The following is an 18,227-nucleotide window of genomic DNA, read 5'->3' on the forward strand; positions in this document are numbered from 1 at the left end:
GGAAATTGCCAAAACTCATGTCTCATTAGTGTTTCCTAAGGTTCTTAGGAAGCAAACAACAGTTTAATTAAAGGCTGATGTAAACACGTTTCTGCACACTTTCCCTGCAGCATTTTATCACATTAGAATTGATCAAAATTGTTGCCTTGGGCTGTCTTGAACAGATATACATCTGGAGCACCATTTGTGCAAGCTGCTGATGAGCAGACTACATACGCTATGCTTCACAGCAGCTCCACTTCCTTCCTGTGTAGTCAGATTTACCTTGTTGGGCAATGAGATGATATAACTCCTGTTTATTTGAAAAAGCCATTATTTCTTTGATGAGATGTTTTGAATTTAACACATACTACTGTTTGTGTCTGTGCATACTGTATCTTCACAGTCATATGAGAATACAGAAAAGAATGATTTGGAATAGGATGGAGAATTAAAAAAAAAAAAAAGAAACAAGCCCATTTTTTACATTTGAAGAAAATTCTAGGCAGTACAGGACACAGTGTGTTCTGATTAATGCTGACCTTTTGATAACTTTGTCCAGGTGTTTTTGGCATCTTTCTGCTCTTCATATATACTTAACATTTTTCCAAAAGTCTAAAAATAAATCACACTGTTAACTGTTTTATTTTCATTCTCCATGTAATAACGATTGGAAACTCATTCCTGAAACTTTGACGCAAACTTGAGAGCAAGTTGCCTATTTTTGAGACCTCTTGTTGGTCACTCGTTATACAATTTGCAGTATAAAACTAAGCTTCACAAGCAACTAGACGATATCTCATGAAGTGGAAAAAATCATGGGTTCAAAATGAGAAAAAGTGTGTTTTCCATTATGTAAAATCTACTGGCAAAATTACATGTAATCTCACTTTTGCTTTAGTTCATTCTGCTTTGCTTAAAGTCACTGCCTTCTGAGGAGCAAAACTAAAGATAGTGAAAAACTACCTTGCCTACCCCACCCCCCGCCCCCATTTTCATTTTTGTTACTGGTAACTCTCCAAAGAGCTGTAACTAGTATGCTTTCTTAAAACAGCTATAAACCACCTCTCTTGGTCAAGGAGAAGATGGCTTCAGCCTTTCATCCTAACCTATACAATCAGTTATTGTTCTGGCTGTCCTGTCAGCTGCATCTGTTACTCCACAGTAAAAGGACCATGAGTGCTCTGCTGTGATGTCAGGGCACGCACAGGGAGAGCAGCAGGGGGAAGTGGCTATCTGAATTACTTCACAATGCCAAGGGCATTGTTCTAACAGAGTGCACTCCAGCCATTACTCTTTTCAGTTGCCTGTGCTATATACAAGACTTCTGAATGTACTTCATGGTGGTGTGCCACACAATGTACATTAAAGTCTCTGTTCTGGCGGGTAACGAATATTTTTCTGGCAGTGCTGAATTTTCTACTAATGACTACCAGTGGCATTCACCTTGATGAGGAAACAGTCTTCTGCATGAGATGTTCATTGTGTTTGCTTTGTAACGTGCTGTCTGTCTTCAGTGTGCTGACTACAATTCTTTTCTCTGTAAAGTAGGAGCAGAGAAAAAATGACACATTTTTAAAGCAAGTGCCAGGGTTATCTTAGTCACCAATCTCCTTTTCAGTATATTCTTTTCAAATTAGTGATGCCCCTGGGGGGCTAATGGATACTCTGATTGCATTGCACTTCATATAACATTCTTCTTCTGAGCAACTAAAATATTTTGGTTTTGAAAAACACAACAACTTTTGCTTGTTTAATGAAGTAACAGTCACTGGCCAAATTAAATCTCTGCTGCATTCCAGCAATCAGAGCTGCTGACGCATGCATAACTTCAGGAGCTAGGCAGCTCTTTCTTTCACAAGTTCTTTTGCTGAATATGGGCTTTACATAAGGAAGAGATTTTCTACCTCCAACCCATGGTGTTTTTTGGTGTTGATGTTGTTTTTGTTTTTGTTTTGTTTTGTTTTGTTTTGTTTTTCCTTAGGGAGACTCAACTGCAATATTTTTAATTTGAAATAAAATTCAACTCTTTGTACATTCTCTTGTTTGCAATAGGCTATACATGGTGAAGTCAATAAGATATGTGGTTACTTGTGACTTCTGTGACAAGTACTGATGGGCAGAGAGCTGTAGTGGGAGGCTGTGTCTACAGGCTGTTGGGAACACTTTTTCTGAGACTGTAACACTGCAGTGAGACAGATTGTACAGGCGATGAACAATGTGCAAAGACAGTAGTTGTTTGATTTTGTCCTGTAACTCATATAAAACCCTACTTCTTTTGTGGAGGGATGAGAACTTTCTTGCTCTGATGAAACTAGGACCTTATATTAAGAAGCTAGGGCTGTTATGCAAGCACAAAACAAAACAAAAAAAAACATAACAAAATATTTCAAAGTCATTCCAGAATTAATGTCTCCTTTTGTCATGGGTTGCTTATGCAAAACTTAGTTTAAAGGAATTAAGTTACGATTTTAGAAAGGATTTCTTAGCTTAGAAGAATGTGTTCCAGCAAAACTCTAACCATTTGGCACTTGCATTTTTGCTGCCTGCTGGTAGATTAAAAGAAATAAAATACCTCTCCATTTTCTTCCTCAGCAGCAATTAATTTGCAAAGTTTCTATAAGACAGCTAGAGGTGCCCCTCTCTGTACTCAGTGTTTATGATAACAACAGAGATTTGTAATAGAACAGTATAATAAAAAACATACAGCAGCCTTTGTCATATCTGTTAAAATTCAGTGAGTGCTGAATGGCTTTAATGTAAAGCCATTGCTTACTCCTGCTGACTACTTCCCTGAATAAAATCCTTTCTCAGTAGCCTTTCCGAGGAGGTAAATGTTACAGGGTATCAGCAGACATTGCAGCCAGGACCAAAGGAAAATGGGGAAGCTGCAGGGAGGCAGTGGCGGGGTACTTGCAGGGTCTGCTCTGGGCCTGGTGGCAGTGCCTCTGCAGAGCTCAGCAGTGGTGGCAGGGCAGCTGGGTGAGTCGATCTCTCAGTTTGAGGGTAAGGCTCCCACAGTTAAACTACAGCCTGTTCAGAAAGCACTGGTCCCATTTGGTCTCAGTAAGGTGCTCCCATTTCATGGGGATCTTCCAAGAAGATTTTTTGTCTCCCAGAATAATACAATACAGTATGTTAGTATTAGATGTGCCAAAATCAGTTTAAGGATGAACATGGTACACGTAGGAAAGTCCGCTGCAATATGGCCCCAATCCAGTAAAGTACTTAAGAAATGAGTTTACTTTAGACATATGTTAGTCCCATTGATTGGAAATGAAACCTACTTATGACGCTGATTTGTGTCCTATAAAAATATTAAAATTAACTTTGAAATAATTTACTTTGGTGCAAAGTGAAACAAATGTCTCAATTAATTTAAACTTTTGGAAGGAATTCAGCATTTTTTTTCTTTGCTTTATGCAGTATCAGTAACCCTGTATGATAGAAATTATTTGTTTGTCCCTTCTATTGTGTTATCTTCATGTATTGAGCTCTGAGGGAGATGGTTTTGTTGATAGGGAAGGAAGAGGTGGGAAGGCCCTACTTGAGACATGGAAAACATGAAATAGAGAAGTGAAAGTATCCTTTATTCTTAGGAAGGTTACATTGTTTCACTATGGTTTTGGAAAGGGCAAGGGAAAGGTTTTGAAATAACAAAATAATATATACCATAAAACAGCATGTGTATAGCAGTTGCCCTACACACCTGAGTGTAGGTGTTCCATTAAAAAATGCAATAACTATTACATGGCTGTTGAAGGAGCAGATGATTTGGTGATGTTATGGGGAGTTGTGAAGTGTCTAGGGAGGTTCTGAAGACATTCATTTCTTCACTGTTTGGCTTGTCTGGTATGAAAGGAATGTAGTTTCTGTTTTGCAGGACAAAGACCAGTTAGTGGATTATTATTCTTTCTCAAGTTGGAAAGTGATAGTTTAAAATTAGTTTATTGGTCATAGGGGAGTTGGGTCACCAAGCAATATTTATGTAAGAACTGCAAAAATAAACATCTTCAGTTTACAAAATCATGTGTTCTGAGATGGACTTCTAAGCTAATGTCACTGTTTTTATTTATTTATTTATTTATTTATTTTTATTTTATTTTTTTCTGGTTGTTTTGTTTGTTTGATTTTAATATATTTATTTACTTTTATTTTTTGCAGATATGTCTTCTCCTACAATGAAGAAACCTGAAAAGCCTTTGTTTAGTCCTACTTCTCCCCAGGATTCTTCACCAAGACTGAGCACTTTTCCCCAGCATCACCACCCAGGAATCCCAGGAGTTGCACAGAGTGGTGAGGGCTATGGAGGAGGAAGAAATTCCTCCCTGTTTGTCTTGTGTGTTCTCCTTTCCTATTCTCTGAATGTGATACCTTTTTTCAGAATTACTTGGAGACCTAACCCCATTTATATTACTGGTGAGAGTAGAAACAGAACTGAATATGTTGCAGAGGTTGGGAGAATTGCAGAAATGCTCATTAAACTCAGTTCAGGTATTTTGACTGCTGCAAGTCACTAAAGGGATTTAGGATTAGCCAGAGAATAAAACAAGCTGTAAACTACAAAAAGAAAGTGACGAAGGAAAAATACTTGCAGTCTTTTCTCCTTCCACTTGCATCCTTTTTTATTATTGTTGCTATGATCTTATTGTAGTTAAATATCAGAATAGGTAGGATTTCAAACACAAAAGAAATCATAATCACGTTAATTATGTGATACATTATGTAAAATAAATACCAGTGATTGTTTTCAATGCTCTGTCTAAAGAGGCAGAGTTCTGATGAATGTTTTCCAGCCGCTGTATCTTTGAAACCCGTAGTAAATCCATACTAAAATTTCACTTAAATTGTAAAGGAAATGTGATGGACTACATGTTATCTTGAGAGCTTGAGAGGAATGACAGAGAAATTCCAGCATCAGGGTCTGTTTAATTTTAGAAGTGAGAGTGACCCTGATTCTTCATATGAGAACATGATACTCAGACGTCTCCCCTCAGTGGCTCATCATGACTCCTTATTAATTGTATATAAAGGGATTCATTTGTTGAGCAGAGCTGGGTGACTTGAGAAGTGAAGCAGATCTGAGCATTGTCTTTTATTTAATATGCAGTTCTTCTTTGAGAAGTATCTGTTTTGTGATTTCTCTGATGATTTCAAAGTCCTACCTTTTAATTCACATGTGAGGAGCACTTTCCCCCTAGCATCCACTTACTCTGCATTGTGAAAGTTAACCTGAACTCTTTCTGGTCTCTGTAAGGTTTCCACTATACTCAGTCACATCAGAGATGATGGATGAGATGGAGTGGATAGATTTCTACTCATTTGTGTTTGTTTTGCACAATTCTCCCATATCAGAGCAGTAACTAATGTTTTATGATTAAACTGAGCTGATGGTTTTCTGATTAAGATGAGTCTGTCACAAAATAAGTTTCTGTAATTATTTTTGACCCTACACTTATGTGTAGACATTTATATTTGCTTTAGTGTATAATTTTTAGATGTATGTGTTCAAGAGGCAACATACAATTGTAACCTAATTCTGTAGATCAGCTATTTACTCACCAGGAAATCTGATTGCTATCTGCATAGCCTATTCTATTCTGTCAGTGAGCAATGGTTTTGAGATTTGCAAGGTTTTGACTCCAAAGTACAGCAATTTTGGAACTTTCTACTGCAAAGACAAGTTTTCATTTGATCCCATCTAAAAAATAGCGAGCCATTAAAAAATTTAGCTGAAAAAAAACAAAGGCAAGGGAGGTGGTCCAGTAGAGCACTGTTGGTGTGCTTGTGCTGATGAACTGTGATGTGATATTTGTGAGCAGTCTGTAAAATACCTTGCTTACACAGATCTGATTTTGTACCCTCCCACTAATGAAAGCTGGCATAGTGTTGTCTTTTCTCCGCTTCCCTTGAAGTCAGCAGCCCCTTTTTACCAAGTCACAAAGTAGGTGCCCACTGGATGTGCGGCCACGGGGGAAAGCGGTTGTCTGTGCAGCCTGGGAGAGGAACGCTCTCCAGTTCCAGCTGGACAATGCAGCCGCGGCAGGACATGCTGTACATTCCTTTCACTGTGAAAACATTGCTGGTTGTTTAGACATGACATATAGTCTATAGATAGAGAAGTGTGTGTTTGTAGGGGCTGGGAAGAAAAAGAATGCAAAGAAAAATATGTACAGGGTAGATCCCTTTTTGTTTGCTAGAGATATTTCCATTGGGTGGACTGGTTTCCCAGGCCCCGAAGTTGAATGTTCATTAGCATTTTCACAAAGGTCAGCTAATTATTCGTGGCATTATTGCTGACTAGTTATTACCCCATCCCCATATGAAGCAGGTAGAGTGCAATACAGTGAGAAATTACTATTTCTTAGTACTTTATGATTCTCTGTTGGAATGATGTGAACAAAAGTATAGATTTTATTTATTTAGTAAAATATTTCTTTTGTTTACTTGGGCTCTAGATAGGAAAATTTTCTAGATAGGAAAATTTTATAGTTGAAGTGTGTTTTATGCTGGAGAGTAATTACTGTTTGAAGGAAAAAAAAAAAAAAAGCATAGCCCACAAAATTGAGTGTAAGATACTGCATTTATGTATTTGAAGCAGAAGCACTGTGCAGTGCCTGGGATGGTGTGAGGGGAGGACGTAGAAGATATTCTGTAAAGATACCATGAAGCAAGCGTACAGTGTACTGACTTATTTTTTTTGCTGTAACACAGAGATGAAGAATTTTAGAAGAAACAAGATGCGAAGTAATTTTAATGTTATTTTATCTTCTCCAGTCATCTCAACTAGAACTCCACCTTCACCTTCACCATTGCCATTTCCAGCACAAGCTATTCTCCCTCCTGCCCCGTCTAGCTACTTCTCTCATCCAACGATCAGATATCCTCCCCACCTGAATCCTCAGGATACTCTGAAGAATTATGTACCTTCTTACGACCCGTCCAGTCCACAGACTAGCCAGGTACTGTAAAACCAAGTGAACCCTCCAAAAGAAATCCTGTGTGGAATGTGTATCTTTCAGGGCGTTTAGACCAATATCTCACTATTTCTGGTCTCAGAGCAAGCTGAGAGATGGAGCACTTTTCCTATTCAACATGATTGAATAAAGGGAGTAGGATATTCATATCTACTCACTGTTGCTCTGTCAACTACAAGAAAAATATTTGCACTGAGTGACCCAGCAGCCAGTCCCAGTGCTGCACCCCTCCTGCAGGCTGGGCACCTCCGTGACCAGACAGTGGGGAGTTGTCCCCACTGGCTTGAGTGCCAGGATGGAGGTGAAGCTCCTGCTGCAGGATAGGGTGCTGCATATGCTGATATTTACATGCACATGTATGCACACACACAGACATACAGGTATGTTTACAGACCAGCAATTAAAATAAACTCTGGCAAGGTAATGCAATGTTTCACAGACACCTGACATTGCACACATACAACAACATTACCATAGTGAGCACAGCACAGACCCCTGGAGTTGATTTTCCTTCCTTCTCTAGAAAACATGCAGTAGCAGATGAGTTCCTGGCTGCTACACTGATTCAGGCTCATCTCTGATATGGGAAATTAACGCGGTATTCATTAGAGAAGTAATTTGTAAAGGACTGTGTGCAAAACTACTTTCCATGATAACATCGGCACCTAGCATTAACTTGTGATCTGTATGATGGGATAAACTGCAGCTGAGCCTTGGTCTGTCAATCCTTGGAGTATTTCCAGTGTCAGTGTAATGTAATCTTTGCTGGTTGGGCTGGTATCTGTTTTTGATGCCTTGTCTGAAATGCTCCTGTGGAGTCCTGTAGCTTGTGCTCCAGCATGTTTTTGGGAGAGTCTTGGGAAAGCAAGCTGAAGTGATAGCAGTCAGATTTTCCTGCTCCTAAGAATTAGGTTCCCTTGGAAGGGCTGTCTTATCAGGGTTGAGGGGATTATGACGATAGCATTTCATATATTTTTTTTCCCCACAAATAATGACAGACAGAGTTTCAGGCACAAGAGCAGTAGAACTTGAGACTGAATCAAAGTTTCTATGTTGAATTCTATGTTGAATAAGTGATAAGGCCCCTCTGGGCTGTTCAGAAGGTCATTGTGGCTATTGTCCCCACAAGCAAGTGCTCCAGTCCAGCTACATGACTTTCTATGTGTTAAAAAAAAAAAAAAAAAAAAAGAAATAAAAAAAGGTGCAGGTCCATAAAATCAAAATTTACTTCGAAGGGAGAGTCCTCTCAATGTGACTTTTGTTGGTTACAATATTAATGCAAATTAAACAAAAAAGTGAAAATCAACTACATCAGCTTTAGAACACAAATTGCTATCTGTAGATGAATTGAAAGTCTTTCAGTCCCATATAGCATTTTTGCTGAGACTCAGCTGGGAACATTGCACGCAGGACCTGATTTTAATTTGTGTAAAATTTCCATGAATAACAAAGTCTAATTAAGACATCCATTAAAAGTCCTTAACGTTAATTCAGTGTGGAAAATCTTAGAGTTCTATTGGATTTTTTTTTTAAACTGATGTCTTAATTAGGCACTATTAAGGGAAAAAATATGCAAATTAAAATCAGGCCCTTAGTGTTCTGTATTTCTTTAATTATTCAGTGTTTCTTTTACTTAGATTTTTATTTCTTATATATATTAAAAGAGCAGATTAGGTGATAATCTCACTGGATTGTTCAGTGTTCTGGTTTGGATCATTACTGAAAAAAATACAAAAAAAATCTAAATGAAGTATCTGACTTTATTTCAGACAAGTGTGTCATCTTTTGGTTTTAATATTGGGAAATGTATTCACTGAGTAGAATAAGCACTTTCAAGTCTTCGCCCAAGAAAAGTCTTACTCTCTTCCCTTATCTTCCCTTAAAAGATTTATCTTTAAACCTTAAAAGACAAAATTTTACTCTCCTGATCATTTCACAGTAGTAGTGAACTGAAAATATTTCCTACTCTCGTGTTGAAGTACCATAGGGAATAACAGGACAAACTGGCTTCAATTTACTGCTTTTGCCACCTTTCATAACCTTTATATTAGGCTAATGTTTTTCATTTCATTTGATGTTTGATTTAGTTCTTGAGAAGAAGGGCCAGGGTTAAAAAACACCAAGTATGGGATTCCAGGCATCTGCACCAGCTATTCTCTGCAATTTGTTCTCATTAATCACTATTATTAATGGAATCTCTTTTAAATTTAATTCTTGAAAGTTCACCTCTGAGAAATGCCCTATATTAGAGGATTTGCATACATAGTCAAAATATCTCCAAACAGAGCTGTTAAAGGATGGCTGTACAAAACAGCAAAATAATGAATATTTTTTTTTTGCTTAGGAAAAGAAGCAGCCGTTTGTGAAGTTTCAGTGACAAAAGAGAATTGTTCTGATACAATGGCATGCTTTGAGCCAAACCAGTTTTTCTTTTCTAAATAAAACATGAATTTTTATTCAAACAAATTTAATTATTGTAAAATGCAAAACTGCATCTGTAGGAATACCACATCAAATTTAATTATACTTTCCCACCTCAAAACATATTCATTTGGATTTCAAAAGGAGAACTATGATGATAGTTTTAATTTCAGCTTTAGAAATAGAAAGAATGGATACCCTGACAGCATTTACCTAAAATGAACTGTTCCTCCCCAACATCTTTCAGTAATACACTAATTTAGATTGTTACGACAAGCAACTGAGATGCCTTGTACTCCCCACAGCAATTTTGAGATTAATTACATTACTACTGCACTGATTATAGTGAGACAGTCATGCTATTCAATGGAATACTTTAAGTAAAATTAGTTTAAAGCTATAGAACTCCCATAGGTTTCCACAGGGCGAAACAGTGGGCAATTTCCTTGACATAATGTTAAATACTCCAAATTATGTGTGATGAACAGTCAGGAAGTTCAGATAGGCCCTTTGGCTGTAGTTAAAAATGATGCAACAATGGATGATCCTCAACAAAATATCCGCGGCTTTCAGTTTCATGAGTATCTGTTTATTATCCCCCGTTCAATCTGGAGAATAAATAAGCAAATATATTGAACAGAAATGGATCTTATCAGTTATAGAACTGGACTTGCCTCCAACTAGAAATCTGAAAAGTTCCTGAGATTTTGAGAATTGCTGTACTTTCCGCTAATTAAGTAATTCTGCTGAGACATTTTTATTGTATTTATTTTAACTTTTTTCATCTTAGCATGTGACTTGATGAGACTTTTTGTGTGAGTATATATCTGTATTGTGATGGTGTGCTGGTCTCTCTAGTTAAATTAATATTGGTTACTCATTGTATGTTTCATCAAAAACTAGTCATGTGGTATGTGTTTAATCCACCTACATTATTTATCCATCTAAAGTATACTGTGGTCTTAAAAACTACCCCAAATTTTGAACATGTATTTACTTTTTGAATGATTGTAGCTGGATGCTTGAATATTTTATATGACTTGGAAAAATTTACCTTGTGTGTGTGTGTATGTACTCATGTATATGCACACATACGGATTTGCACACACCTAAAATGCATTACTACTTGCGAGTGTATGAAACAATACATAATATCAAGATCAGACTTCCAACCAGGCTGAACAAATCACCGAGTGCAACAAAAATTATGTGGCTGAAGACAAATCCAACAGCTCCAAACTTAATGCCCCATCAAGTTAAAGGGAACTGTTTCCTGATTACGGTGTGGTGAATCACAGAAGGGTCAGCAAGTATAATGAAGGAAATGATGGTAAAACAACCAGTTAAGGTGAATCATACTGAAGGGTGTCCTGGCATCAGTGAGATTTTTTTTTTTCTGACTGAGCCAGGCAAACAGAAGTGGAAAATCTTGTAAACCTTTTGAGTTTGGATTATGAAGGGCACAGTTTACAGGTCAATTTAAATCAGATTCTGTGATATTGTTGATGAAATATGCAGATCCCAGTAGCATGGTAAAACTGCTTCCAGTCTGGGGGAATGAACTATGAGACCGTTTTTCTCTTAACAATAAATGCCTTGTTATATACTAAGGTGCAAGTGAGCAACTGTCCATATATTGACTAAAATTCCCAGGTAATTAAAACATACTTTGGTGCAATGTGGGCTCGTTTGCAGCTTTATCTTTTAACAGTTTTATCCTTGTCTGAAGACAGAAATATCTGAACTGCTAGAGAAGAGCTGCTTCTGGAAGCTGGTGAGGCCACTTGTTTTCCTCTCATAATTGATTGGGATATTCATTTTTTTTTGTTTGTTTTTCAAAGAGAGACACACTTTTAAGGAATTCCAGGAAGATGCTTTGTCATTCTTCAGCACAATAGCTGCAGTCATCTGGCAATGAGGATGGAATCTCGTGAGGGTCTGTTTGGGCAAAGGGTTTCCAATTGATTCTTAGAGAATACTAGCAGAGTAAGCCAGCACAAGTGATATGTATGCATGTGGTTTCTTTGGTATAGGTAGCAACTTTACTTACTGACATTTAATAGTTTCATCTTCTTATGTGAGTCCTTCCTACTAATTTTTAAGTAATTTCTGGAAATTAAATAATGCAATGTGCTTTTCTTAATTGTAATTGGGAGGCAGAGAGAGAGTACTAGTTTAGGTTTGTACTGACAAGGGATATAAAAATTTAATTGCAATTGTAAATGATTACTTTCTATTTATTTCGCTCATGTTTAGTTTATTAAATGTAGAGTTATAAATCTCCGGATTATATGAAATACCATTAAGTCCAAAGATATCTTTTGAACATTTATCTGGGAATAAATTTGCTTTCCCATGCTTGTATAACATGAACTTGCCCTGTTAAGACAAATATCAAAGGAAAAGTGAGTATTTCCGTTTGCTTTATATGGCAAAAAATGATCCAGATTTCATGAACTCACAGGTAAAGCTGTTGTTTGGGGCAGAGGACTCTTCACCTAGAATGTCTTTTGATATCCATGTCTGAATGCTGGCTGCGGAAGTTCTGCAGCTGCTCTCAGTTTCAACTGCATTGTATCAAGAGGAAAGTGTTTTCTCAAATGGATGAGATTCAGAACTTTATAGATCAAAGTCAACACCCTGGTTGCTTTCAGAAAATAGTACAGAAATGATGTTGTCAGCCAAGAACTGGCAATAACATGTTTTTTTCTGAAGCTAATTCCTCCAAGCAGACAGGTAGCTGCGTGTCACACCACCTGAAGCTTTTGTGTGGGATCTCCCAGTGAGGTCTGTGTAGGATGTGTTGTAGCAATCAGTTATTGAGGTTGCAAGGATATGGAAACTTCACTGAGATACATCCTTTAGAAAAGTTGTGAGGGGCACATAAAAGGGCAAAATATGTTTCTGTTGTGACCATAGTGTCCAGTAGCAGGAAAAGAAGAGGGGGAAAGAAAAAAAAGTCTGCATAGCCTTGCTTCTTGTTAAACAAGTACATTATGGAACCTGTAAGTTTCAACATGAGGAGAAACTTCCCTACAGTATCTTCTACAGTCTCAATGGCAGCGATCTGTTAATATCAAAATTTCATGTTTAGCAGATTATTAAAGACACTGTTGTATTACTCAGATAGGTAATGTCTTCTACACATTTTTTGAAACTGTCTCCTGTACCATTGAGCTATCTCCCATGCAAGACATTGGATGGGTGCAGGTGGCGTAATAGTAGGGTGTCCTATGCAAAACCTCCAGTTTTGTAAAAGTCTTCCACTTTCTTTTTCTTGTAGATTTTCTGAAACATCCATAACCCCCTGTAGATATCACAGACCACAGTGGCATGGGCTTTCTGACAGAATTTATCAGTTATGAACTCCAGGTTCATAGATAACTTTTAAAGCAAAATATTTTGCATATGAGCAGAGGAACAAAATATGTAGAACAGTTTCTACAGCTTCATGAACAAAATTAATTCAATCAGTGGTCTCAAAACTACTCTATGATAGGATTTTGGAGTGATATTCATCACCACTGTACATATAATTGAAAACCTACAGTATAAAGGTACTGGTATTTGGGAAAATCTGTGAACAACAGTCTGAGAGGAAGTTGACTGATTACTGATTATAAATCTGTTAATAAAATCCTAGCAGTGAAAACAGCTACACTAAATCCTGATTTTAAGAACACCCATATTCATATCTGTTAAAAATTTCTGTTCAGACTTCAGACCTAAGGGTTAATTGAAATTGTGTGTAGTACAGACAATCAGATATTAACTGCCTGATTATTCTACAGTTATACTACATTTATGACAGTGAATATAACCTGTGGCTCTGGGCACATAAATGGGTTAATCTGTTGTAATTCAAGACACTATGATATTAAAAATATGGAAAATGTAACACATCTAAAAATCAAATTAGCCTCTAGTCCAACAATAAAAATATGTTTACCTGCATAAACTGGGGCTACATTGACATTGTAGTTCCCTCTTTCCTTCTCATTTTCAACTGCACATCTTGTTTATCTAGCACAGCTTTCTTCCTGCAATTTGTTTGAGGTTTATGCCTCAGGCATAATAGCTCTGTTTGTGAATCCATTATACAGATATATTGATGCCCCAGTTGATGGTAACAGTTGATTTTTCACCTGTAATGCATTAGTGTGAAGAATCTCTTCAAAGAAAATTAGAACTAAAGCCTAGAACTTGTATTAAACAAAGAGAAAATTATTTTATGTTAAATGATGTGCTATAACCAATTGAACTTGTAATTTAAGTGGATACTGTTCAAATAGATATATAGTTTCTGTGCTAAAATACCTTTTAACAGAACTGCAAAAGTTAAAATGGGAACAGGTCACAAAATTGTTTTCCATCACCCAGTTTTTAATAAAGTTATGAATTATGAATTTAAGAGGGCTATTTCAGCACAAAAGGTCTTCCATTTTTCAACAAAAGCTTAAAGTGGGACAGAGGACTTGAGATGTCCAGGAAAGCTGGTCTCCTTGAGCTTGTACCACTATCAATTTCCATGCTCCACTATCTAGACTTTTATTTTAAAAGCTTTTAGTTTTGTGTTTGCAAAGATAGCTACATATGTGTGAGCTGAGTATAAACCAATGCAGCACTGTCAGTGTGAGCCTGAAGACAGGCCTAAACAATAACTCTGAGACAATTAAATGGTCTGTTTATTTAAGATTATTTCATGATCTTAGGCTGCAAACTAATTACAGTAACTTAAACATCAGTACTTATAACTGCTTCACTGTTTCTCAGTGCAAGCAAGACAAGTATGAATGTTCAAGATTTGTTAGGAGTAACAGAATTTAAGAGAGTACAAGGCTTTTTCACACATTCTGTTTTCAAATATAACACACCTAGGAAAAACACTGAAGTTTTAAGTGAATTTCACATATGCCATTTCTCATGACAAGTTGTGGTAGATGGAAAACCTCTGTTCACACCTGAAAAACTGCTGAGCAGTTTTTTGAAGAAGAATTATATATGTAGAAGTCCTGATAGGTATTCACGTACCTACAGCTGAGTTTAGTTTAATGTTTAAATACAGGAAGCATTTGGTATGAGAGGGAAGTTAGACATGGTGCACCAAGCTCTATCACCTATCCCCTTCTGTCTTACCTTGCTTGTCAAGCAGTAACGCGTGAATAGTTACTGCAATATGCAGTACTTGACATTAATGCAAATTTTCAAATCAGATGTTTTGATACAAATGTGAAAGCAGAGGTTAACTACTTAAAAAAGGAAAGGAATAGATGTCAGAGACTACAAAAATAAAAGTAGAATAAAGTGCAGACAGAAGGTACTTGGGGAAATGTGACAATATGTAATAAGATTGGTAAGAGGCAGATAAGTTATAATTCCTTTTGAAATCTAATGTACCGTCAGACTTTGAAATGTGAGCACCATAAGGAGTAAACTTACTAAAGTAACAAGTTTGCCTTTTTCTTTGGAGGTTTGTTTGATTTTTCTGTTTAGAAATTACAGATCCCGGTTTCCCTGTATTATGTCTTTTCTCAGTTTTACATTTAGCATAGATATGGAACAATAGCTACCATTTAAGAACATAATTAAAAAAAAAAGTAATAGAAAAGTAGTTACTTGGGATGTCACAAATCGTATCCACTAAAATTGCTAGAAAATTCCTCATAGATTTCAGAAAGGACAGGATTTCACCCTCATTTTTGATGAAGTGGGGAGATGTACTGCACTGCTCTTTTGTAGGGAAAATATGGTTTACATGAGAATGGATTTTAAGTATATTCTGTCTTTTTCTTTTAATTCAGCAAGGAAAGGGTTTGTTGTTTTGGACAATATATACATGGACGAAGCTGGAGTCCATGTGAGCCATTGCATTCCTATTGACTGGGATCGCTAGGGAACAATAGAAGGTGATACATTGCTGTAAATTGTCCTGGACTCCAGCTGTGTCCATTTAATTAATTTGAGTCTGGCTTTGGAGACAGAGCTGCTTTTGGAAGCTGATGACACTGGCTGTTTTAATGCATAAATTCACTGGAATCTTCTTTCTTAGATTCTAAAAAGCTGATCATTTTAGTAAGAGAATCACAGTTGTTTCTGGGGTATGCTAGCATACCACATGAACTAAGCATCGTAAGGTAGCTCTTCTGTCACAGGACTGTGACTCCACCTGGGAGCCACCAGATGCAACTGAGACCTCCATTAGACTGCATGGATGGCTTGGCTGCCCGGGAGGAGAGGGGGCTTACCGCTATGGCAGGCTTCCCAGAAACATACCAAAGGTCCAGTCCAAAGCAGAGCAAGTTGTGTAACTTAGAGATTTTCTGAATTTGTCAGTTAAAATTTTCACTTTCTTCTAAAGCAAGTAGAGACAGAATTCTGGTCAAAAAGACCCCTAGTTTAAGGGGTGTTAGGTGTTTAAAATAGAGACCATAAGATAAAAATCCATAAACCACTGCTATGATGGATCTCAAAGAAATAAACATATTGGCACTTACTTAATTTTTGAGTATTTGCTGAAATATAAAGATTTAATTTGTAGCAGATGCTGAGTAAATTTTTAGAGCATGCTATTCTTTAGAAGTTGCCTTTCGTATATTCTGCCACATCTCATTTTCACTTCAAGTGTATATAGTAAAAGAAAATATATCTATGTTTTAGGTTTCACCCACTGAATAAAACTCTTGGTAACATACTGGTTATCTAGAAATTTAAAATGTGAAATTGTTGACATTCCTTTGAATCAGTGCTGCTTTCTTATTTTGAAACTACTTTGACAGCTGACTCTCATTCACCCACCCATTATGAAACTCCTAGTAATAACTTTTCAATTTAAGCAATTAGGAACATTAATGAAAAGTGGTAAATACCATCCAATTCATATATTTAAGTGATCTTGGAACTGCATGGCTCCTTTGAGCCACCTCATAGTTGTGTTTTGGAGGTGATTTTTTTCATTTTGTAGTAGTAGAATTAGATTAATTTGGGAGTAGTTTGTTGGTCTTTTCTCATTCACACACAGTTTTGATATTATTTTTCATTTATTATTATTATTCATAAATCATTGTAATTTTATGGGGGGAATTAATCCGCTAATCACTCATGTTCCTGTGAATATAGGATTGGTCTCCATTTGTGCTTATACTTTTCGGTGTTTTCTTCTACTTTAATTTTAGATGTTCTAAAGAATGAGGCTCTGTCTCCTTTGGGGGCATTTGCAAAGTCTAATAGATCATACTGCCAGGAAGTTTTTCCTGTTATTCATTTTAAATTTCCTCCTTCTCCCTTTCATTCCATTCCTCCTGGTTTATACTTCCTGTTCTTTCCAAATAATTCCTTCCTCTTCTGTGTGTTTATACTCTACACATACTTGCAGTAATCATCTCAGCCCACAGTTATTATTTCATTACTGTAGCCATGCTTACCTCTTTTAACCTTTCCTTGAATCAGTTGAATCAATTTCTTTATCAGTCCATTTCTTTTATGTGTTATCTCAAATTTGACAATATCCTTCTGAAAATAAGATTCCCAGTAATTTTCATTTTGTTTGCCTGTATTTTAAAAAACCTATGATTCACAGAGCACACAGTTTAAAACAAAAGTTTTCAGGCACGACTGAAAATACTAGATTACTTGCTGATTTTTGCTGCAAGTTATTTACCACTGGAGTATTTACTGTACTGCAGAATGTCTAAGGCATGTTCAAACATTGTATAAATATATACATTTAGCAGTGAACATTGCCAAATTCAGATGTACCTATATGTAGAAGGTAAAACATTACCCTGATGACCTGTACTATAAAGTCACATGCAGACCTCCTCTTTTACATACTGTGAATTGATCTCTGAAAGAGGCAGCTTTGTTGACTACAGTCTCAACTTGAAAAGTTTCCATTGTGACACACTTCTGTGTAGGATGCTTTTTGGCAGGTGGCTTTTGGCTGGAGGTTATGATGTATGCAATACAGTGAGTTGTATCCTAACCCTCTCCCCTGCTCTCAAAAGTGAATTATTAGTTAGCCTTCCAGTATGTGTAATCTCTGTGGACAACTGTGGTCAAGTCTTGGTTACACTCCAAGCCAGAGTGGTATGGCACGTGAAAATAGAGGTTTTGCATCATTCATTTGCTCTTAATAGTTAGTGCATCATGGCCTATGCCTGGTCAATTTAATCCTGCTGTCGTGGGACTTAGTATGGTTCACAGCCACTGTATGAACAGCAACTATATTTTGAAATGGTCTGATATATGCTGGATCCAGAGAGAGAGAAAGCTCACCAAAAGGTACTGCTTTTATATACATAATACCTATCTGAGGAGGGCTCTGCTGCATAATGAAAAGCTCTCGTAGAAGTACATAAATTTGTTAAAACAGCACATTCCAGCAAATAGGTACTACAGTGATGGGCATTCTGAAAAACCCTAAGATAGGTGGGTAGGTTCCTTAAACACAATGTTTGTTTCACAAGGAATTCTTTTGGTTTTGTTTTGTAGCCTAACAGCAGTGGTCAAGTAGTAGGGAAAGTGCCTGGCCATTTTACTCCAGTTTTGGCACCCTCTCCCCATCACAGTGCGGTGCGACCTGTGACCCTGACCATGACAGATACTAAACCCATCACTACATCCACTGAAGGTGAGGCATCTTCACCTACAGCAACCAGTAAGTATTTCTCTAGGAAACAAAAAATGTCCATCGAAGATTCAATATAACAAATTGAGGCCAGAAAAGGTGCCTTTTCCTACTATTTGACCAAGTGGATGCTCATCATTTACACGGAGAGCAAATATGTGATCCGACTGCAAGCTTTTCCTCTCCAAATTTTAACTAATGTATCATGTTACATGAACTAATAC

General features: G+C 36.9%; 1 protein-coding gene across 17 annotated transcripts in view; it reads left to right on the forward strand.

The window, feature by feature from the left end:
• The window catches only part of NFIB (nuclear factor I B), a 185,710-nt gene that overhangs the window by 136,217 nt on the left and 31,266 nt on the right, over positions 1 to 18,227 (forward strand). For 4 of the 17 annotated variants that reach the window (XM_083817314.1, XM_083817329.1, XM_083817328.1 and 1 more), the window contains exons 7-9: positions 4,144 to 4,275; positions 6,694 to 6,941; positions 17,868 to 18,033. In XM_083817314.1, the coding sequence (XP_083673440.1) occupies positions 4,144 to 4,275; positions 6,694 to 6,941; positions 17,868 to 18,033 (546 nt within the window). The remainder of the gene's footprint in view (positions 1 to 4,143; positions 4,276 to 6,693; positions 6,942 to 17,867; positions 18,034 to 18,227) is intronic. The other 13 variants (XM_083817317.1, XM_083817321.1, XM_083817318.1 and 10 more) reach the window with 5 other exon arrangements.

The sequence above is a fragment of the Anser anser genome, assembly GCF_964211835.1.
Source record: "Anser anser genome assembly, chromosome: Z".
Taxonomy (NCBI): domain Eukaryota; kingdom Metazoa; phylum Chordata; class Aves; order Anseriformes; family Anatidae; genus Anser; species Anser anser.